A 25,063-nucleotide genomic window follows, 5' to 3' on the forward strand; every position below is an offset into this window, starting at 1 on the left:
CTACCGTAACGTCGTTATAGTCAAGTAATTTTCGTAGTCGAAGCGGTCTGTGGCAGGAATTCTAACTGTCTAACTCGTTACGTTCATTGCTGCATTGCAAAATTTAGTAGATCTACAAATATTAAGACAAATTATTAGTAAGTCTACTTCAGATTCGCTAAAAATAAAAATTAACAAGAAAACAACCCACTTCAAAAACACTATTCCAAAACATTGTATAAAATACGCAATTTTTATACTTTATAGTGCATATTATATCTGTTGTTTGAGAATAGTGCTATTGAAGTCGGTTGTTTTTTGTTAATTTTTTTTACAGTAATTGAGCATATCTGGGCGCTTTATCGTAAAAATGTGCGTAAGCTACACTTTTAACCTTTTTTACCATTTTTTTCTAATTTCATAATAATATTTGAGTTGCTTTTGTTGATCAAATAGACCCTTTTACATTACCATTACATTTTGCCTATGATTGGTTTATATACGTCCGAATAAATCAATCATAAGCAAAATGTCTATTTGTAAAATTCTTGCATATTCTTGGTTTACTATCAAGTATACTTTTATAGAAAGTTTATTTGTAAAGCCGTTGTAATTTTAATAAAATTATGAGTCAATTTGACTGTAATCTTACTATTTTATAAATTTATAGGATAGTTATATTTATTATTAAAGAACAAAAGCGTTACCTACAAATCAAACAAAAATATGTTCAATTGGAGATATCTTGTTATGTTCTACAAATAACACCCTGTAATAAATAATCTTATTTGAGTCGTAACTATTATCACACCAAAAAATAATCTACGGCGTAGCGCACTGCAATGCGACCCCCACCACATCACACACTGTGTCTTCACCGTGAAATTTAAAATAGAAAGTCTCATGCACTTTTAATTGTAATGTTATTATTATTTCTATTAGTTACATTTTGAATGCGCCCTACAAGAAGAAGTACATAACTTCTAGTTTTTTTTATCGAAAAAAAACTTGTTAGTAAAATCAATACTAAGAGCATAACATTTTAAATAGGTAATATATATCGCTGACCCAAAATAAACCTACATAAATAATAATGAATTTAATTTGTAACTTGTGTAAATCTTTGTTTTCCTAAAAGTAATCTTCAAATAGTGTCACTAGGTTACTACTCCTTAGTCACTCCGGAAACATTTATATCTACATTATTAAAACATGAGTTAGGTATATAAAAGATATAATAATGATAATAAATAGCTTATATATTTTTTAGAAAATCAATGTTTATTTCTTGTCATTTGTAAACTGAAGTTACGTTTATAAATGATCATAATTATTTACAGTGACACAAATTCTTTATTCCGGCAGATTTTCGCCGTTCATGAAAATAAATAAATTCGTATTTCCTTTCAGATGCGCAGTCTATGGCAGTGTCATGGCGTCGGAGCGGTTCCGCGCACGGATTCGGCGTTTAGTTTACGCGGGAAATTAGACAGATGTCATAATTGCGCCATTTTTAATTACGAAAAGGCAAAAAAAAGAAAATGGACTTGATTTATTTAATGAAACACTGAGATTTGTAAAAGCTATTAAATTAAGTGATCTGTGTCGAGTGATGTGAAGTGTGTGTGATAGTGAATAATATGTAAATGATGAAGTGATTTGTGAACAAACGCCTGTGGCGTCAGTAGTGTCCTATCTAGTCAAAAAACATGGGAATACAGGTTGTGGAGAATAGCGTTAACTATAGCAGCAATACATGTAAGTACCTTAATAATTAATTTCAGCTTTTTCATTTTTTTTACTAATGTAATGGCACATGATACAAGTACATACGACAAAGTTTTTTTCTCATATCGTCAGTATTACCAACTCCCAAAAAGTTCTTGATAATTATTGGCACCTTGAAAACTAAATATGTCGAATGGACTACTTAATCGAAATAATAATAATTTTGTGCATTTACATAGTTTTCTTAATTGTTTGTATATTTAATAATGTTGAATTATTTGTTGAGTTGTTTAATTATATAATTTAAGGGATATGTCAGAATTGGTTGAATATAGTTTTTAAGTTCAATGTCGTGTGAAATTGACCTAGAACGAACGAAGGCGACTGAGAGCGAGGGCGTTCGGTGTGGCGGCCACAGACAATAAATTGTGGCACGGATCAACGAAAATATACTGACCCGTTATTAGTTCTCTGTGACAGAAGATTTCATAAATATTAGCTAACGTTTTCCTTGATTTTAGTGCTCTAGATAAAGCTTTTAAATTATTGTGAATTCACACATTTTCAGCTGTTAAGAGTTTTTAGCTTTAGTATACGGAAAGATATAATAATATTGGTGCAATGTGTTATAGTTTTTCGTTAAAAATAATGAAGTATTTCCGGCGTTGTTGAAGGCAAATAGAGTTATATTAAACGATAGTCATCTTGTTGGTTAGTTTCAATTTTTAAATCTCGTGTATGAGTTCTAAAAAAAAGGATGAAGATATAATATGTGGCATGTTGTAAATTTGTTTTGCAGGAAACTTCATAATAATATATAGGCCTAGCATATGATATGATTCTAGCCTCATAAATGCGCAATGTAAAGTACTCATAGACATTCTCAGAATATAACAAACCACTTTCCATATCAATTGTAATTGTTTAAATAAAGTCGACGTTTATTGACATACTTAAGTGCCGGCTAACTCCATAATACTAAGTAAATGTGATAATAAACATGCTAGAAGCTTGCCCTACCATGACAATACAGTGGCATAGCGTTCAGATAATTTAGTGTATATGTCGCATGGATATGATAAAAACAGTGATTTGGTCAAATCTCGGAGGATGTTAAAATAACAACACGGTTTTATCATTCCTCGAAACAAATCTAGTCATTTGACCAAATGCCAGAGTTGGTTCCGTAAAATGACAAAAAGGCTTTTCTTTGGTATTTAAAAGGTTTATTCGGTAAGACTTAGACGTAATTTGGCAATAATTTAGTATCGTGTCGCAGGTGGAGGGAGTAAGAGGGGAAAGGACAGGGAATGAGATGTCCTCTGTCCCCTTGCTCCTCCCCCTCTCCCATGAAGAGGTAACGCACCAATTTCTTGAAAATCAAATTAATGTAACCTAACCTCAAAACAGATAAAAGTTTCTCTAAAGGCCAAGTAGAAGCCCACATTATTAAGAAAAAAACCACGTGTTTTTTCGTGGTGGGAATTGACCAAATCTCTGTTATTATCATTTGCCTACGACATATATATTTAGGGCTTAAACTTATTATTATATTGAGAATATTGTAAACATTTGCTATTAGTAATTCCAGTTGTGAGAGAAGTTCACTGAGTAAAACCTAATAAAGAATTACCTGAGGTCAATAATATTAAGTCTACGTTGAGACTATCAAACTTTGCTGTACTGGTAATCGAACATGACATATATATGTACATTGACGGTTGTATACAAATGATTTTGCTCTGAAAACAAGCAAAGTTTTCATTAATTAAAGATTTATAAGGTGTTTTTTTAATCGTCACAATTTTTTTTTATGATGCTAACATATGGGGCAGAAAATTTCCAGTCGGCCCCGGATGGCGGAAATCCACGCTGCGCCACTGTGGCAATAATAGCTTGTATCTGAGAGTGAGAAAATAATGAAGCGGTATTTATAGCGTATGTAGAAAAGATCAGGGTTCTGTAAATAAAATAATAATATAAATTACTGTACAAACTAAATTTGCAAATAAAATTGATGAACGATGCGGCAGTTGAAAAAATTAGGCAGCTGACAGATGTTGAAACGGCTAGACTTGTATATTTCAGCTACTTTCATAATGGCATGTCCTACGGAATTATATTGTGTGGTAGGGCCGCAGATGTTGACAGCCTATTTGTGCTGCAAAAAGGGTCAATTCGAGTAGTCTTTAAAATGCAATCGAAGGATCACTGAGAGAAAAGTTTAGTGAAATTAACATTATGACAGTGCACTGCCAGTTCATATACGAGAACTTAATGTACGCTCATAAACATATTCGCCAATTAAAACAAAATTATGTACATCATGTCAATACTCGAAACAAACATTAACTCGTAATTCCATCTACTAGGCCCCGTAAAATTTCTAATTCTTTTAAAGTGGAATGTGTAATATTTTATAATAAACTCCTAAATGATATTAAAACGTTACCAATTAAAAATAAAAATATATCATTAAATATAAATTAACATCTAAGGCCTGTTTATAACGTGAAGGATTATTTGAATGATATATATAGTTGAGACTACTGTTTCTAAATTTATTGTTAATGAATGTTGATATACTCATTTGAATGCTATTGTAACTTTTATACTTCATCCGAACTTGCACTAAATAACTTTTAAAATTTACAGTGAATACATATTTTTTTTGAATTAAAATAAAATTTGAATTTGAAATTTGAAGTTCTGTTTGAGACGTCAACTCGAGAGGTCCGGCCCACGGGTTCGAGTCCCATTCACAAGTTTTGTTTACTTATTTATTTTGCACTTAATCCCAGAAGTGAGGGTTATCACTTTAAAATAATAAAATTGTATAAATTACTGTCATTTAGGGTTACGACGCTTTTCGGGAACTAATTAGATTACAATAGCCATCACTCCATTTGCGGATTGGCCATACTTTAGCACGGCTCGTTGGTAGAATCGGTGAGAACAAAGAATTACAAGTCTGAATTTACCAAAAAGTACCTCAAATATTATATATAATAATCTATTACATATTAATTTGATAAAACAAATCATCGAGGAAATATGGAATGCTTATCAGACTAACAATTTTATTCCCAATATCGAGCCAATATAAAAACACACTAATTCGTATATTTCTAATTTTCTAGTTTGACATAACAAATGAATAGAATAGCGCAAGAATAAAATGTCCACAGACAATAAAATATGAATGTCATTGCTAAAACTGTCAGTTATGACAGCTGTGGTCTGGTGACCTATTTATGAATTACGAAGGTGCTGGTAATTTTTAGAAATTTCATATACCTCGTGCCGGGAATTTAACTGAATAGATTGAAGATAAGCACTGAAATACATAATTAAAGCGGAATGATGCTGTCATTTTCGATAACGACACGTAATAGAGTGACAAATATTTTGGCAACGATCCTCGTCAAAACTGAATAAACTTTTACAGTTACAATAACAACTATTACAGTTGTTGAAAAAGATGGAATGTGAAAAAGAATTTTTCACTTCTCATGCTCTGAAATTGCTTATTAGGCTGCACAAAATCGATTTTTGTGCACAAGTGCACAAAAGTATCTACTCATAAATGTATCTATATTAAAGCAAAGAAAATGAGCTATACAGCCAAACACAATGAAAAGTTTGGAGATAGAATTTGTTATTTTATAATATTTACTTTAATTTATTTGCCTCATGTGTTTTTTAAGATATAAAAGATATATCTTAAAAAACACATGAGGCAAATAATATATAATAATATAAAATTTTAATAAAAATACGGTAGACTATTTAATTAATTAAAAAAATATATACATATATTACAAAATTATTTTATTAGTAGGCTGTAAGCCTAATAAGTCATAAGATTTAAAAAAAGCGGCGGGAAACAGGTCTTGTTTTTTCGTGTGTTTATTAATTTCTTCAATTTGCTAAAATTGTTAAAAATGTCCATGCTATACTACTGTTTTATTTCCTCGCAATCGAAATGAAAAGCAGAGCTTATAACTCGTCCCCAAATATTTTATCCTCGACATCGACCATTTATGCTAAAAGTCTCGGATAAAAATAGTTCGTTTTGTGCACTCGTTGTAAAATCTACTATGGTTTGTAGATCATAAATATTATAAGTTAGTTATTATTATCCCCCATTTTTCTACCCTTCGATTAAGTTACATTCTTATACAAAATTTATCACAATTGATGGAAAAATCAACCAAAAAAAAATGAAATAAGTACATTTGAAAAATATTTTTTGAGAAAGATATTTATTAAGCTAAAATTCACCTTTCTCTACTTTTATCTGCAGCGCAATTTTTTTTAAACAATTTGAAAAAAATATATAAATAAGGAGCTCACAAGTATTTCAGCAAAGCGTTTCGTTAAAACTCGTTACCGTGGGATTTTCTTAGATCATTTATACGTCCAGGTAGACTATGACAGCTGTAAAATCGATCATCGACCGAGGCGACCTTCTTTTGGGGAGAAGGAGGCGAAAGCGGTACTCCCTTGGGAGTATTCGCTGGGATATAGCATAGAAGGTGGTGAATCTAATTCGGACTAGTGACATCAGAAGGATGATCACAAACTGGAGATAGTCTAAGTAAGTCTGATTATCCCCAGATACCAAAAGGTGATCCAGATCAGACGAGAGTTGATTAGGCGGGTCGGTGAGGATGTTTTTGGGCGTCCTGACTTGGGGACGGGATGAAGGGAGGGAAGGGAGTATAATCCGCTGCCTCCCTAATGATTGGATAGGGGTGATTGTGTGAGGACTTGAAGTAAGTTTCAGACAAGCACTTAATGTGTTGTTGGATGGTGGGGGGAGCTCTAAGTCCCAGTGAAGGTCTGCGTTCCTGACGCACCAATTCGAGTGAGCGAAGACTGGAGCAGTGTAAGTCATTACCGGTCAAAAGCAAACCTCGAAGAGAGTTCGCTTGTTCCTAAAAGACATTTTCCTACTTAACATACTGTTAAGGCGTCTCAGGTAGAAGCGGGTACCGGTCACTTTCCGAACTTGAGGCCTGAAGCTGAGCTGGGTGTCGAGGTTCACACCCAAGTGTTTGGCTGTGGGACCGAAAGGGATAGGGGAGACTAACAGACGAATAGGGCGATCCGGGCAGAAGCGCCTGCGCTTAAGATGGAAACGGACTGTGGGGCTTTTTTCCGGGATGACCTCTATAAGCCATTTCCTAATCCAGGCTCCTAGCTCATTAACTGAGTCTTGGAGCTTGGAGAAGACTAAAGAGATCTGTTGGGACTGGACGTAGAGAGCAGTGTCGCCGGCGAAGAGAGAGAGTTGTACTCCATTTCTAGGGATATTCCCATCCATCGTTGGTATACGATATGTATAGAAGCGGTGAGAGCACTGAGCCCTGTGTAACCGCAGCCGTGAGGTAGCATGGGGAGGAGAGGACACCTTGTTGTCTGAAACGAGAGGTACGGTTCTGGAGATATGAAGCCACTATTCGGACTAATTCTAACAGCAATTGGCTCTATCTAGACGTATAAATTATCTAAGGGGGTTTCATTAAAACTATTGATTAGATCCTTTCGTAAAAAGGAGTGGTGAAGGCCAGGTCACATTGAAACATAAAACAGACTCTTATAAATAAATATGTAGACAATATTTTGTATCTATATTGTTAATTGATGAGCGGCAAAGGACTTTGTTTTTTATGTAATGAAGAAAAAATGTATGCCAAAGTACCTAAAGCGAATGAAATGACAAAGGGTCAATTAACTTAAGTATCTAAACACACCCCTTTAAATAGTGTAATGATCTTTCATAACGACATCAACAAAAACAACATTTTTCATATGGCTAGTGTAAATAAATTCAAATTCAACTGTATTCAAATATTTAGTTCTTAACTAATTATCATATCGTTATAGATCCTTATTTCTTTTTTTATATTTTCATCAGACATTATTTTATCATCATTATAATTTACTTTATTTTTATTAAACTGTCTATTATTAAACTGTAAATCTTATTATTAAACTGTAAGGACATATAAAATTGTACTATCCCTTATGTACTCTTATTGAATCTTCAAAAAATGCTGATTATTTTGTGTGTGACCTGCTGGATGCTTTTTGATAAATAATTTCAAACTATATAATTCCAAACATAGTAAGAGCCGGATACGACTATAAATTTCTCAATAGAATAAAAGGCCTGAAATGCGAACCTTGGGAAACGCCGGAACTGAATGAAACTCGCCGAGAGCAGAATTCCTTTAAAATCGCCAATTGACTTCAGTTGTATGTACAATATTTTTTTGAACGTAGAAGACAACCATGCAGACATATATATTGCAATTACCTATAGGCCAACAGTTCGTGATTGTAATTATCAAAAGGCTTTTGGGAATCAGTTCTTTACTGACGGTAGAATTTCCTGGTTTTGCATTTGATGTAAAAGGTATATATATCAATTCGTATTGGTGAGAACTGTATTGCCGACGCATTTAAGCGATGACCATACCGCCTAAATTCTGAGACTACAAATATAATAAAAAAATTGTGATAATCCTCACTTTTTGAGGTCGTTGAAAATATCCAAGCGAATTGACAGTTCCATTTAAAATATGAAAGATTCGTATGTTATTGATATAAAAAGTATAGACACGATTCATATCGGCAAGTATTTTCGCGTCTAATGAGTAATAATATTTGGGGAAAGCGTCGCAAGCCGAGCGCAATTTTTTACATGTCATGTCGCCGAGTTCGTTAATCGGTCGTACAACGACTTTATCAAATTTAAAGTTTGCCACATTCATGTGTGATTTAAAATAGAGTTTAATGAATGAAGTAATTTAGATATGTAACGTAGGATGTTTGCCGATAATTATGCAACGATGATGTCATAATATGTATTTTATTGCGTTTATCTTTGTGCTTTCATTTTTTTTGTTACTTGTGATATGTCTGGGATTATCAACAATATTATCTACTTTTGTTGTTAAATTAAAATTCAATTCAAATATCTTATATCTCTAAACGAGCAATTCTCGTACATTATATATATATAATCTGAATCTCGGAAAGGGCTCTAACGATTTTCATAAAATTTAGTATACAGGGGATTTCGGGGGCGATAAATCGATAAAGCTAGGTTTCAATTTAAAAAAAAATGTAGTTGTATTCGTGTTTTAATGAGAAACAGCTACAATAACATTAGAATACAAAAGTAAATTTCGCTACTATATATCTACAAGACTATAATAGCTCAGATAGCAAACGATAGCAAAACAACGTGTGCCAGGTCAGCTAGTATAAACTTATTTTAAAGTAGAGGTCTTACCATTGACGAGGGCGGAGTAGATTGGAGCTAGAAAAGCAACCGGCAACACCCAGACCAAGTTCTGAATAAAAATATGATTGTATTGAATATGTTCATGATTTCCAATTTTCGTGGGTTATTTTTTTTTTCATAATTGTATTCAGTTTTGGAAACTGATTAACGTTTTGTTTGTAGTAATTTAAAATAGCGGTATATGAATAATATCTTCGGTATATGAAAAACACTTCGCAAAATGTTAATAAAATGTTCGCATAATAAAATTTGAGATGTTACCGCAATGGATTAGATATGTGGGTTCTCTCTACAGTCTACGTCTTCAACTGCCCAACATTATTAAGGGGAGTGGTCAGAGGAGTTGTTCGGATAAGTACCAGGATCCGATCACCACCGAACATTATGTCAAAATGCGGAATTCCATCCGCATCATGTCTTTCATTCTTCAACCACGCGTTTTGCGTTTTCTTGCCTCGCACAATCACTTTGTGGAATCAATAACCGGCTGCAGTGTTCCCGAGCCGATACGTCTTAGGGACCTTCAACAATAGACCATCCCCCCCCCCCCCCACCTTAAAGGCCGACAACGTATCTCTTGATCCGTGGTGTTGCGGATGTCCATTGGCGGTTTTCTCACCACTCCCTATCACGTGAACCCCTTACCCGTTAGCCACTTATTTATAAAAAAAACTCTCATAGATACCTTCAACAGATCAATTTTTTTTTAAATAAGACCAATCTGGTAGTTTACTTAACGTAGCAAGCGAAGTAATAAAGTAAAGGAAGCCACACGAATAATAATAAAAGTTAACTTTGTATAATAACATAAAGTTATATTGTGTTTAGTTAAGTTGTTAGTTAAACCATCTGTCTACAGCAAATGCCACCTCCGAGGCAATATATGGCGTTAAACTTCATAATGACAACTATGACAAATACTATCTTTGACTCATTTCATCTGCAATCCCCCTGAAAACGAGATCTGTTAAGGTCTTGAAACGTCGGGCTAACTTAAATAAAAATGTAACTAACGCAAAAATCGAATGTAAAAACAGTCACAATTACACGCGTTTTAATCCTTTAAAAGTGTTTTATTTAAATTGTATAGATTAAGAAACTGTATAATGGTTGTTCTCTCTTTGTAATAAAGATAATTTGAAGTCGGTAAAAATTGCAAATGATCAAAATTTGTGCAAAATAAATCAGTTGTTTTCTTCGTTAGTGAGAGTGATTGTATAATGCGTAATGTTGTGTATTATATTATCCGTTTAGGCATCTCAAAATAATCCCATTACTGTTATTAATACCAATGTAGTGTAAATATAGTATATCAAGCCATTGAGCAGACATGAATGTCCGATGCGTGATACAATGCGTGTACATTAGCCAACAAAGCGATTCAATAACAATTCAATATTAGCATTGCTCAACGCATTTTTATAGCTTACTTCTGGCACGAGAGCTGGCTAGGTTCCTGTGATGGTTGCTGACGTCACGCCTACGTCACTCGACGAATGTGGCTCGGATATCCTTCAGAGGCTGAGATCTATAACGCGTACTTAGAATTTGCTCAAACTTAACTTGCGTATAACTTAGCTGAGTGTAAGCTTAGTATAATCACAGAGTAGGGATGGATACTTACGTGTATAGTCTTTGATTTTGTTTTTATAGTCGAATGAGCTTGTGCGGTGTTTCCGGGACGATACGACATGGGTACCTTCAAAAAAAGCGCGGACACCTTCCTTAAAGGCCAGCAACGCACTTGTGATTCCTCTGGTGTTGCAAGAGTATGTGGGCCGCGGTGATCACTTAACACCAGGTGACCCGTACGCTCGTTTGTCCTCCTATTCCATAAAAATAAAAAAAAAAGAATACGAAATATCGTCTTTATACTGAACCTGAGCTTAACTCAGTATAATTTTTATGCTAAGACAGCCCAATACAAAAGTCATGTTCGCGTTTTATCACATTCAGCTACGTTTTACGTAAGTAAAGTCTGAGTAAAGTCTAAGTACGCTCTATAGATTTCAGCCTTGGCTAGCATAACATGGCTTTTGTTTTCGGCTGTCTTCGCTTAAGCTTAATAAACCTAGTTTTGCCATAAATACTGAAACAAAGTAAAAAAAAATCTATTGTTCTATTCTAATAAATATCTACATTTATTACTTTTACAGTTAGTTTCATACATCAATATAACACAATTTAAAATATAAAAAGATTATTCGAAGTGGTCTCCACTGGCAGCAATACAGTCCTTTAAACGTTGAGGCCAGTTATCAATAGATGCAGGGGGGTGCAACTTCCCTACATTGGCACATGAAAAAAATGTACATTGAAAGTGCTGCCACCTATTCTATTAGGTACGTTGCAACTTCACCACGATGCCGATAATTTAACATACATGATAGATGGATATATGGAGCTAGTAATAGCAAAAAAACTCACTTAACTTACTTATTAATACAAGACTTGCCTATCGTGTTGTAATCATTGAATGCATCAATATTCAATATGCATCAATTTCCAACATGCATTCAATACGGTCTACGACAATAGTAGAAACTTTAAACATAATAGCGCCATCTAGCGACGACCGACGGTACGCTAAGTGCGCAAAAATAACACAGCGCCATCTCTTGGGTAGCCAGGGTACACTGATTTTACAAAATAAACACATTAGTTGCACATCTATCTCTAGTATATAGTGTATAAGCTATGAATAGAAGCACGCACTCTTTCCATGGGAAAGCTTTAGGGACTCCAAAATTAAAATGGCTTTTAAAGCAAGCTGTACTCTCTAAAACTGACCATAAATCATCACCATCTCTGCCTTATACTTTACTACGTTTTAACTTACTTTTACTACTTCGTAAAATTATTTTAGCTCATTGCAAATCAGAGCAGAATAGTTAGTAATATACAAGTACTTTTATTTATTGAAAACATTTGAAGTTCGGTGGACAAATGCATTTAGCGCTGTAATATTTTTAATTGATATGTGTGCAAAAATGTATTACAATTGAGCTTTTTGATAGATGTATCGTTTTAAAAGATCGTGTTTTAGATAGCATAAATAAGTGTACGACAATGAGCCACAGTTTGCCAAATACCTACTTACTGAACGTTCCTGGCTGGTCTTCGTTTACAAGTTAAAGTTTCCTGGATGCGATTCAACCAAAATCGCACGGTGCGGTCATTAGCCTTCCAAACGCAGCATTGATATAGGGGGCTGTTTCTGCTGCGTTATGTACGCATTGAAATTTGTAGGTATTAAAATAACTCTAGTTTTTACTTTTGATGCCGAAAAAAATCCCAATCGAGTTCTTTTAGTATACCTAGAGGGTCACCAGTTGATCAACGACCGACAATACGGCTTTCGCCATGGTCGGTCTTCTGCAGGTGATCTTCTGGTATACCTATCACATAGATGGGCGGCGGCTATTGAAAGCAAGGGGGAAGGCCTGGCAGTTAGCCTGGATATAGCGAAGGCCTTTGATCGTGTATGGCACAAGGCGCTCCTGTCAAAACTTTCATCATTTGGGCTTCCCGAGTCGACGGTTTTTGCTCGAATCCCAAGCCCGTGAACGCTGGAGTGCCCCAAGGCTGTGTGCTATCTCCCACGCTTTTTCTTCTGCATATCAATTATATGTTGGACACCTCCAACATACATTGCTATACAGACGACAGTATTTTTGATGCCGTATACACGGGCCATGCAAGTCTCTCTCGGGAAAACGTCGACCAGTGCCGGGAGAAACTTGTGTCTTCTATCGAGTCCTCTCTCGAGAATGTCACGGAATGGGGTAAATTTAGCCTTGTCCAATTTAACCCCCAGAAGACTCAAGTTTGCGCGTTTACCACTAAAAAATCCCCATTTGCCGTATCACCGCTCTTCGACAACACTTCCCTTAAAGCCTCACCTAGTATCGGAATACTGGGTCTCGAAATCTCGAGCGATTGCCAATTCCGTGGCCATCTGGAGGGCAAAGCCAAATTGGCTTCGAAGAAGCTGGGCGTCATCAATAGAGCACGGCAATACTTCAAGCCGGCCCATATCCTAGCGCTCTACAAATCGCAGGTCCGGCCACACATGGAGTATTGCTGTCATCTCTGGTCTGGCGCACCCCAGTATCAGCTCGATCCATTTGACCGCGTGCAACGCAGAGCAACTCGAATTGTCGGGGACCCAGTGCTCTGTGAACGGCTAGATCACTTGGCGTTGCGTAGAGACGTCGCTTCATCGTGTGTCTTCTACGGCATACGGCTACACCATGGGGAGTGTTCCGAAGAGCTGTTCAATCTGATTCCTGCCGCCAAATTCCACCTTCGCACGACACGCCATAAGTTAGGATATCATCCCCACCATCTGGATGTGTGGCGGTCCTCCACAGTGCGGTTTTCAAGGAGCTTTCTTCCACGTACTACAAAGCTGTGGAATGAGCTTCCTTGTGCGGTGTTTCCGGGACGATACGACATGGGTACCTTCAAAAAAACCGCGTACGCTTTCCTTAAAGGCCGGCAACGCTCTTGTGATTCCTCTGGTGTTGCAAGAGAATGTGGGCGGCGGTGATCACCACAACACCAACACCATGTGACCCGTACGCTCGTTTGTCCTCCTACTCCAAAAAATCGAATACAGAAAAAAAAAATGAATATCGAATATCAAACAATCCAATGTACAATACATTAGCGGCCGTTTTCAATAACGTATCTCTAGTTACGGATAAGTTTCTATCACCGTTTAATGACAAGATCTTCTAGTTATGTCCAATATAGTTTGCTATTAATTATAGTCCTATTCTATGTGTTGAGAAGTTAATGAAATGTAAGTAAGTGTAAAAGGATTGATTTGTCTACTTCTAGTAAGTTAAACTAAGGATAGATAGTTTATTCAAAACGGCCGTTATTAAATCTAGAATGTTCTAGCTGTAGGTACTTAGTGTAAGATAGGAAAAATGTAGGTCTTACCTACATTAATTTTTTTTTTACCCATAAACCTAACAGGGGTTTTTCTAGTAATTGAGTACTGAAAAATGATTAAAATATTCTTCGTTTACTGTAATTTGGTTTGAGCTGATGGTCTTGCAAAGCTCTAATAGTTATTTATGCAACTGTTGTGTAATAAGGGGTATTAAAACACGAATGTGGATATATTGGATAATAGTATCACATGAGTGTTTTAATACCTAATTATTAACAGTTGCATACAAGACTTTATCTACACCCAGAATATGAATCCTCTAAAAGATTCTGAAACAGTTAGCTTACTGCTAACATTAAAACATCAGTCCTAGTAGTAATCTAATATCACGCATTACTGATTATATACAAATAAACTAAGTATTCATGTATCAATTACTAGCTGACCCGACAAACATTGTTTTGCCATTTAAATTATTTTTAGAGTTAGACCGTTTCTTGGACATCTTTATTTTTCTAAAATAAACGTAGCCTAAGTTACTCCTTATTACATCAGCTACCTGCCCATAAAAGTCGCCGGATTAGACTGAACAAACAGACAGACAGACAGGCAGACAGACAAAAATTGTAAATAAAAAATATTTTAGTGCATATACGGTACGTATATGCATTCATAATATACATTTAGTAAAAAACGGTTATTTCAATATTACAAACAGACACTCCCAATTTTATTTCAATGTATAGATAATTCACACAACATTTTTTTTAATTATAGCCTATATGTTATTCTGGTGTGTAAGCTATATTATTACAAAGTTTCATCAAAATCCATTCAGTAGTGTTTGCGTTAAAGAAGTTCAAGCCAACATCCAGACATACAAACATTCACATTCATAATATTAATAGGATTTATTTTAGTAGTAATTTACATTTTGTATAGTGCAATAATTAAAATTCACTCGAATATTCAGCGTTTAAACTGAATCGCTCATTCTTTTGTAAACAAAACAATAAAAATATCGAAGAAAAATGGCGGGGATTCGAATAACCTACTTTTTTTTACGGCGCGCGACGTTCTGGTAGTGTGGAACGCACATAAACGAAAATGTTCTTTTTTTGAAATTCATACAGATACCACGCATCGAGCAATAAGAATGTGGCTGTCTGTTGAAACTCTTTGCGCTTCGGATCGAAAAAAAACTTCTTTTATGAAATTCAGTACAACATTACAACACTCGTTTGGATGATGTAATGGTTATTAGAACATTGGGTGTTTTAATGTTGGCAATAAGCTCATTGTTACAGAATCTTTAATAGAGGATTTAAAGCATGGGTGTAGATAAATATATAAAACTTACTAAAATTTTCGAACTGTCGTGTCAATATATAGTTTTACTCTTATATCTAAGATCCAAGGAGGTTTTATTTTAATCCTAAACAGGCATTGCAGCAAAATGGCAATTTCACACTTAGCCCCCTATAATTAATATAAAGTAAGGAACACTTTACTATATTATGTAGGTATGTAATTATTCAAGTCAAGCTTGGTCAAGCAGTTTGTGAATTTAGTTAGTTCGGAAGTTTGTTCTGATACTTTTGTAGAGTTAATTTTATAGAAATAGGTAGGTAGTACAATTTTAGTCAGTCATTCACAAAACAAATGTACGCGTATAAAAGTATTTTACAACAAAGAATATAAATTGTACAAAATTATAGTAATTAAAAACAATGTAAGTCACTACTGCCATCTTACGGCAGTATAAAACTCTACCATAATCACGATTGTTGATAAACACAGAGCGCTCTCTAGGCTAAACACCCGGCCGCTTGACTCAATGCCAACAGTTCAAACTTTCTATGTTACCAACAGATGGCGCTTTCCAGGAAAACTGTAAACTTATAATTGATTAAAATATATTTGGATTATAAATGTCATAGGTACCAGGTATAAAATTGTTGTTTATTTGAAAAAACAAATATTTTATCGTCTCCTTTTTCTATATAGCGTAGGTACCAGGTGGTAATCATTATCAAAAACAGGTTTTGTTTTTACTCCAGGCTACAACCCTGTCGATGTCACTTTGTAATTTCTCACACTCATTCTTTTCTTTTATTGGTAATGATAGTTTAAGATCATCGGCGAAGGCCAAGCACTTCGCATACTGAACTACCTTAAGAAGATCATTAATCATCAGAATTACTCTAATAGTCCCAAATAACTGCCTTGAATTACACCGGATCTGGTAAAATAAGGCTTTAATGTGTACCTATCCAGCATAATTTACATGCTGCTATCTATCATCCATATAGCTGGCTATAAAGTTTAATAGTTGCGGCGTGAATCCAAATCCACCTAACTTTTTATCAGCACATCGTTGTGGATTAGATCAAATGCTTTTTTTAAATCAAAGTAGGCTGCATCGACCTGTCCGCCACCGTCAACGACTGGAATAGTACTTACCACGTGGGTTAATAGATTGCTTGTGGTGTTTTTTTGCGGTCTAAACCCTTCTTGAGCACCTGACAAGTAACATTATACCTGTGCTAAGACGCACTTTTGAATTGCTGACCCAAAAACCTTTGCTGGTGCTGGCAAGATTGCCACAGGTCTATACTTTTTTGTTTTGAACAGTGATGTTCATAAAACTAAGCGCGCCAAAATGGCTGCCGTTTAAAATGGTCGCGTCGTATAGCTATTTTCTAACAATTTCTAAGTCCCTTTTTACCTTGAATATTTTATTATTATTATATAGCAATACTGTAAGCACCTTCACTACAATACTTTAAGAGAAATTGGGATTAATTTGCACCGATATTATAATATGGTTTCATTAATATTTGTGATTCATAATATAACTCGAAAGGCATACTTACTGTAAATAAGTAAAAGGAAATAATAAAAAAGTACTGCCACGAGAAAATATATTTTTAAAGGGAAAAATAATTGTACAATGAATGTACAATGTACAATTATTGTTCCCTTTGTATTAAAAGTTTCGTGAGTCATTATTAAATTATTCATTAATACCACTTTACTCACGTTTTGTCGGTGTCGGTACCGACTAGTTTCGGACCATTCGGAGGTCCTTCATCAGGCTGAGTGTAGTGAGTTCGCAATAACTAAACTAAACTAGTCGGTACCGATACCGACTAAACGTGAGTGAAGCCGTATTAATAAATAATAATTGTACAATTATATTTTATTATTTAAATATAAATAAACAGAAGTATTGTCGGATAATTTTGATATTTTGGTTAGAAATACGGGTATGTCATGCAAGTGATGTTGAAACTTGTGAAAAATTTCTCAAGTAGTAAATATTTACCTTGGATTGGTGCATTTAAATAGAAGATAATGATTAAATTGATAAATCTTTGAAAAAGTGTATCATAACGGCACACTTAAATCTTAGCAATTTGCAACTTCATCTACAAGGATGAGGCCAGTTTTTTAAAATGTGAATTGCACAAAAAATATTCAAGCAACCCTATGAACACAGGCACACAATTAAATATATTGAAATGGGGTAAATCACTAAACGATGAGAGTCAGGAGCACGGGTGTTTGCCGCAGCATAGGTCAAGGAATGGTGGGAGCAGCGATGGGCTTGCAGCGTGGGCGGCTCACGCGCATTGTTGTCGGCGGGCGGCGAGCGGCCAGTCCGTGCCGCGCCGAGCCGAGCGTGCGACCACCCTATATTCAGTTCACGGCCACTCTATTACCGGACGTCTATTTCGGCGCATTATATTCTGTACGCTTGTGAGGAGCGCTCAGTTTCGCACGGGCAGGTGAGCCTTGCGAGAGATGCGGCGCCGCAGCCGCGTGCGACCCGCGTGACCGCCGCAGGTATGGAGCGCCGCCGCCCCGCCCGGCTGGACCAGGAACACATGACCAAGACCGTGCGCCGGCGCGACAAGCCGCGCGAGCGATGGCTGCTCACGAGGAAGACGTGGAAATATATGGCGGATGCCGGCCGCCGGCTCATCCCCGACGGCGCGCAGAACCGGCATGAAGACGTGCCCAGGATCGAGGCATACTTCCAGGAGGTTTGCCAGCGGGAGCCTCGCTTCTTGTTGTGGCGGAAGAGCTCGTACCCGGGTGTGTTGGCGCGGCCTCGCCGCAAGAAACGCGCTCGAGGAGGTTCCGTGAGAGCTCGATCGCCTTCCGATGACCTTCCTCCAGCACCTGTTCGCCCAACGGAGCTGTTAATCCCACACACATCAGGTGGACGCTTCGACATCGCCAAATTACGGCGAGACTTCTTCGCTGCTCCGCCGCCTTCACCATCCAGTTTCAATCCGTCCACGGCATCATTTAATGCCGCTTTCAAGAATACTAGTCATCACGTGGATCATGTAGATAGTGACGAGGTTGTTTTAGTTGATTTATTGCGAAAGTACCTGAAAGTTGAAGATGATAAAGTTCCGTCACAGTTGGAGGAATGTGAAGAACTGTTGAGAGCATTACGAAATTACCTCAAGAGGCACTCCGATCGGGGCCCTACAGATTCTGATGCAGATCCTACTCAGCGAATATTGAGGGAGCATCTAAGTAGATATTATAGTAGAGGAACTAATAGAGATCAATCTGTTCAGGATTTATTGAACGATAGAAACTCGTTGAAGAAGTTGTATCAAGACCTTCGTAAAACCAAGCCATACAGGGGTGGAAGGGGCGGTGGAATTCCAAGTGGATACACGAGCAGTTTTAGTTCATCAAGTAGTTCCCGCATTCGTGTTAAAAGTGTTAGTGTTTATGGTAGTGATGAAGACCACGTACGGGCACCTCCGTTGTCACCTCCACCTCTCATTGAAGTCCTCAGTGAATCACAGGAAGAGAAGGATGTGGGAACGCAAACTCTTCCGATCCCAGAAGAAGTCTTGCAGGAGCTCGAGCGGGCTTATAAGGAGAAGATAGAGGCTCCGAACTCTCCCACTAGTCCGACTAGTCCTCCCCCAGAGCGTCGTCCGCGACGCAAGTCCAGCGTGGACCATGATGATGTATCGCAGTCCGTTAGCGACCACATCAAACGGTATTTGCGAATGGCGCGTAAAAAAAGTGTAGATTCGGAAAAGACTGATCGTTTCAAACGTATTAATTATGATAAGAACTTACGGAACATTAAGCCGCGTATGCCCAGTGATGTTGATGATGATGGGCTGCACAAGGGTTGCCAGACGGATGCAGGTTGGATCTTGAGCTACAGGGACTTCCAGTTCGCGTCCGTGGCATCCACGCCCACATCTCCACCTTCTCCGTCTCAGTCGCATTCGTTCTTGTCCTCGCTGCTCGGTCGCAGTTCCTCAATGACACCTTCTGCAGGTGGTATGCAGAAGTCACGGTCGTCCAGCAGTGTGGTGCAGCAGGTCAGCAAGAAGTTGTGGAGGACGAGGAGCAGGTCTTCAAGTCGAGCTGCGGCGTCGTGGACACCTCAGGTCAGTCGATATTATTACATTGAGACTTTTTAACTTTATAATATTAAGTTACTCGTTCGCCTGAACCCATTCGTCAATGGTTGCTGCTTTCCAGGCAAAACATTGAAGCTTCAAGCACCAACCACTCTATAATTCAGTCAGTTAAACCATAATTCGACAACCATGGTGTGTTTACAAAACCACAACACCAAATCACCACAGATTTGTCATATCGATGTCGTGTATCATCTTTATCAGAAAAACGCTTGTGTGCACAGGATTCTGCCTCGGTATTTTTGCCATCAATCAGAAATGTGCAAGCAGGTATGTTTCGGTTTGAAAGGCGCCGTAACTAGTGACATTACTGGACTTACTAAAGAGACTTAACATCTTATGTCTGAAAGCGGCGAGTGCAATTGCGATTCCGTTTAGAATTTTAATTTTACACTATCTGAGTATGTGGCGTTCCTCCACAGTGCGGTTTTCAAGGAAATTTCTTGTCAACCAAACCGGCAACGATCCTATAATTCCTCTGGTGTTGCTAGAGAATGTGGGCGGCTGTGATCACTTAACATCAGGTGATCCATACGCTCATTTGTCCACCTCTTCCTACATATATACGTACAGCGAGGTAGTTATGCAATGACCATTTATGATCCCATCCAACACGCGTTTGCGTTTCTTAAGTCATCACTGGCAACACACACTGGTTATAAACCTTCGTCTTCAGACACTGGTATTTGTAAGTCTAGATGAGTCTCATTCAAAACCCACAAAATAAAGTGCTCCGTGTGCCAAAAGATTTTTCCAATTCAAAAAAAGCTATCTTTTGTTTTTAGCGCGTGCATTGCACAACTTAAAAGTTAGTACCCAATTCTTGTTATCTTCGTCGCCAGAGTCACAATCATATTAATGTGTAACAATTTACGTAAAGCGAAACACTTTTTACAGTCGTTCAGTGATTATAAGACATAGTATTATTTCTTTTTAACAAAGCTCAATTGTCTCTTCTTATTTTCATTGAATTTTTTTTTATGTGAATAGGAAATGACTTCGTGAGCGATTGTTCACAACAAGTCACACAATGTTTCGCGAGGCTAGCCGTGTTGTCAAGGTTTTCATATTTCAAAATGGTATTGGCTTCCCTCCTTGAACCGTAAAACACTTCGTGAATACATAGTAAGCTATAGTTGGCCATTCGTAAGCCGCATACCACAATATTTTACCAACAAATCAGCGAATAGTTTCTGCCGCAAATAAATCGGATAGTAACGATCTCGCAAGATACGCGATTGTGGGTGCTATGGCTTTGCGTTTGGTTGGTACAAGTTGTAAGATGATTCGGGATAAGTTTTTGAATAAAAAAATGTACTAATATAGAAAGAATATTTTATGTTTTCGCAGATCTCTTGACCTTGACATGAATTAACATATAATCCCATATTGTCTTTATTCCTTGTAGTGCATCTGCTAAGCAAGACAAAGTGTTCGCAGCGACGAGTGTAGGTATCAGTAAAAAAAAAATACTAATAACAAGCTTTAAGCTTTTCGGATTGTCCCGACTACCTAACTTTATGATTTTAAGGACCCTCTGATTGTAAGATAAAGGCAAACATTGGTTTGTTTTTCACAAAATTCACGTCACAGCTTAGCTAAAAAAAGTAATCGTATATATACTATAATTTTATCTCCGGTAGGAAGTATCGCTAGCAGTTCATTACGTGCAACACACACTGAATCTCTCATCGCAACATTCAGCGCGGTGTATTCAAAACACATCCCGCCACAGATCTGGCCGACTATTGACACATTCGTCGCCAAAACTATTTGTTTCTGTAATTCGGAACAAATATCTCATGTCTTAGTTGGATTATGATTGTTTATGATACACGACAGCTCTTTTGATATTTGCTTCGAAAGATAATTTTATTTTATTTCTGATATTTTTTTGGTCTGAAGTGTGGACTGACTGTTGAGAGTTGAACGACTTACTTTTCCTTTTCAATTATTTTGACCTTTAAGTTTTCGGAGCTAAAAATTGTAAAAGACTAATATGTTGCATTAAACATTTACGTGGTGAATTATCTCTTCTATCAAGGTGGTTTAATTAATATCTTACTTCATCATGCATTGCCTACAAAAAGTCAATAGACTCCGTGCAAATCATCCTAAGTGAATGAGACCCTTAGTTTATCAGGCTTCATTGGGCGGATAATTGCAAAGTGTGGTAGATGTCTTGCCCGGAGTCTGCCGGAACGACTGTTTATTGAGTATGTTTAGATGGCTCAGAAGCTAACTCAATGTATCTGAGACGAGGGCTACCATCTGTTCTATGCACTTGTTTCTTCTGTATTCTTTATGGTTTTTTCCCAGAATACTCAGGACCTTATCAAGATCTATCTTTGGCCATTCTAGTATTATGTATATATGCAGAGTGCATTCATTTAAAATATTTGTTACCTAGTGCCTCCAAGTAGTCTTCTGCTCCATCTGTCATATGTGATACGCAGTCGATACTATACGCAATGGCAATACGCATCCAAGCCATGTAACCCGTTTGTTCTTTTCTTCTCTTCTTCTGTTGTCATAGACGATTTTAGGGCATGCTAATTATCTTGACCTATCATTCATTCATTATTCGTGGCTTTATGAAATTCTTACTTCTGTGTGTGAACGCATTGTTTTTTCAAATAAATTATGTTCTGTGAAGGAATCTTATTAAACATTTTTTTTTCTTGAACGACAACATCAAAATTCACATCATCACGACTTTTATTCAGTGCTTTGTCTTGATTTACTGTATCTCCGATCTCGGGGATGAAGTGTCCATATATCGGTCATGGGTATCATTCTTAATTTCACTCCGGGTCACTTCGACATCTATCGTTCGATTGGCCAGGTTCTGTTGGTCATGTTTGCTTTTTTCTTGAGGATTCCAGTCTACCGCATAAATACACCGCTGTTCCAATTCTCTGATTTAGCGAGCGATCGCGGATTAATTTGAGCTTTGCCAAAGATCGTAAAAAATCTTAATAATTTGATTTGATATAAATTAATAGTATGCACAATAATTAATAATAACAATTATTTCGTCATTAAAAGTTTCAAAAGAATGCATATTACATACTAGAACAAATATAAACCTGGGGGTGGTGATTCGCCCTCGATCAGGACCTTTTCATTTAATTTATTTAATATTACAAGGAAACATAATAAATACATCACAAAAAATGAACAATACAGGAAGAGATACAAAATATAAATATAGATGCGTCCTAACACATGTTTCACAAATACAATAATAACAAAAAGAAAATCAAAGGTTTACAGTCACAAACGCAAATATTCATAGAAATAACTAATTTCATTATGCACATTGATACAAAAGATGTATACAAATCAAATTAATTAAACTTGGAGCAACGATAACAACGATTTTAATTTTAACTCTAAACCGTGTCTGAAAACAGCAGGAAAATATGTCGATGTCAAGAAAACAATTGTTATAAGATTTACCCATCCTGTGTCGCGGCGCGCGAAACCGAATGTTTGTCCTTGGGGACTATAGCTCAAAAGTAATGCATGAGCGGAGAGACCTGTCTGGGACGTGAAAGCCTACGAGACTCAGAAGCTCAGAAGACGTCAGCTCACCAGTACATATCTTCTTTAAAGTTACACAGTCTGTTATAGTGCGGCGCTGACATAGCTGTAGAAAGTTGTATTCAAGCAACAAATCATTACAGTGGGATCGGTTTCCTTTTACACGGTAACTTAACATCTAACTAACTCTCATGATCTAACGGTAACATCTGGTGAACACTATATGTTTACTCTTTCTATATGCCAGGTATAATTTATTACGTGTGCAGTATGCATCAAGTATGTTAAGCCTGAAAACAGACAGCGTCAGATGGACAAGTAACTTTTTTGTACAGGTTTAAATCGTCGGCGTAAAGTAAATAGTGACAATCTGTAAAGCATTGAGATATGTCTTTGATAAAAACAGTGAAGAGGTCCAAGAATGGAGCCCTGCGGTACACCGGTTGTCACGAGAACTGGAGAGGAACGATATCCATTGACAATAACCGACTGAATGCGGTCCCACAGATAAGCCACAAACCACCTCAAGAGGTTACCTTTAATGCCATTGAAAGATAACTTCTGTAAGAGTAATACATGGTCATCCTTGTCGAAAGCCTTCTGGAAGTCTGTGTATATAGTGTCTGTTTGTGTTTTACAATCTAAACCGGTGAAAATGTAGTTGGTAAATACAAGAAGATTGGTGAGAGTTTATTTGTCGACAACAAAACCATTTTGTTGATCAATAATAACATTTTTTAAGCTAGAGAGTACACGGCAGTGCTATAGTCTTTCTAGTACTTTGGGAATCGTAGAGAGAAAATAAATGGGATGATAGTTTTCTATATAATTTCTTGCTCCAGATTAAAGATGGTCTGATTATGTCGATCATGGTCTTTTTTATAAAGATAATAGCTGACTACCTATTATTCAAAATATAACATAACCAGAAAAACGTTGAAATAAAGTATTCTCTATTGAAAAGTACACGACAGTTTCCCGAAGCGCAACGTTTTCTACAATTTTATGTATTATACTAAGTTTCACCGAATATAACTATATTTTACTAAAACTTAGCAAGATAATTATTCACTTGGTTATTTTAAATATTGAATATTTCGATGGACTACGCTGCTGCCTTCTTACATATTAGAAAATATTTTTAAGACATGACATTGTTTAGTATCAATTAATAAGAATACGCCTTCTGCGTCGCGTAGAAGTAGTCGACATCCTACATGGTTTTCCAAACCTCTAATTAAGACATTGAAAGAGCAAGATAAATATCATCATCGGTTTAAAGTCTACAACAGCCTTCGCGTCTATGATCAGTATGCTCTGCTGAGGACTCGCTCAAAATTATTGATGAACCAATGTTTCCGGTCTTATATATTTAATATAGAGTGTAGTCTTAAAAATAATGTTAAAGCATTTTGGCGATATACCAAATCTAAACGTATTACCAATGATATCCCTAAGTCAATTAGATATTTGAATAAAACTACTAGCTCTGGAAATGATATATCGAATCTTTTTGCTGAATACTTCTCATCTGTTTGTTTCTCATCTAATAAGTCAACTACTGCGTATCATCCAGATTTTCCTAGTTCTAGTTACTCAATATGTTCAAATAAAGTATTTAAGCACATCAACAAAATTGATATTAACAAAGGTTGTGGACCAGATATGGTACCACCAATATTTATTAAGATGTGTGCGTCTCTGAAAGTACCCTTGACAATTATTATAAATAAATCATTAAGTGAAGGGGTTTTTCCTAAGCTATGGAAAATTGCTAAAATCACTCCCATACACAAATCAGGTGATAAGACTGACGCAACAAACTACCGGCCTATTAGTCTATTAAGCTGTTTTGCCAAAATATTTGAGAGTATGGTTTATAATTTACTCTATAATCATTTCAAGCATTGACTTAATCCGGTTCAACATGGCTTTGTTATCTGTTAACATATTTTAATTACTTATGTCAATCTTTTAATTGTAAATCCCAAGTTGACTCAGTGTATATTTATTTTTCTAAAGCTTTCGATCGCGTCAATTATTTTATTCTCTTAATCAAGCTAGAACACTTGGGTTTTAATGGTAATCTTCATCGTTGCTTACATAGTTATCTCATGA

General features: G+C 36.5%; 1 protein-coding gene across 2 annotated transcripts in view; it reads left to right on the top strand.

Annotated features, from left to right (window-relative positions):
* LOC126970788 (rho GTPase-activating protein 6-like) overlaps positions 1 to 25,063 on the top strand; it is a 155,654-nt gene that overhangs the window by 47,870 nt on the left and 82,721 nt on the right. Inside the window, exons 2-3 of one of the 2 annotated variants that reach the window (XM_050816880.1) lie at positions 1,390 to 1,737; positions 19,254 to 19,366. In XM_050816880.1, coding sequence (XP_050672837.1) covers positions 1,689 to 1,737; positions 19,254 to 19,366 — 162 coding nt within the window. In that variant the 5' untranslated portion in view covers positions 1,390 to 1,688. Of the gene's footprint in view, positions 1 to 1,389; positions 1,738 to 17,585; positions 19,367 to 25,063 lie in introns of those variants that run through there. The other variant, XM_050816879.1, reaches the window with a different exon arrangement.

The sequence above is a fragment of the Leptidea sinapis genome, chromosome 22, assembly GCF_905404315.1.
Source record: "Leptidea sinapis chromosome 22, ilLepSina1.1, whole genome shotgun sequence".
Lineage (NCBI taxonomy): Eukaryota > Metazoa > Arthropoda > Insecta > Lepidoptera > Pieridae > Leptidea > Leptidea sinapis.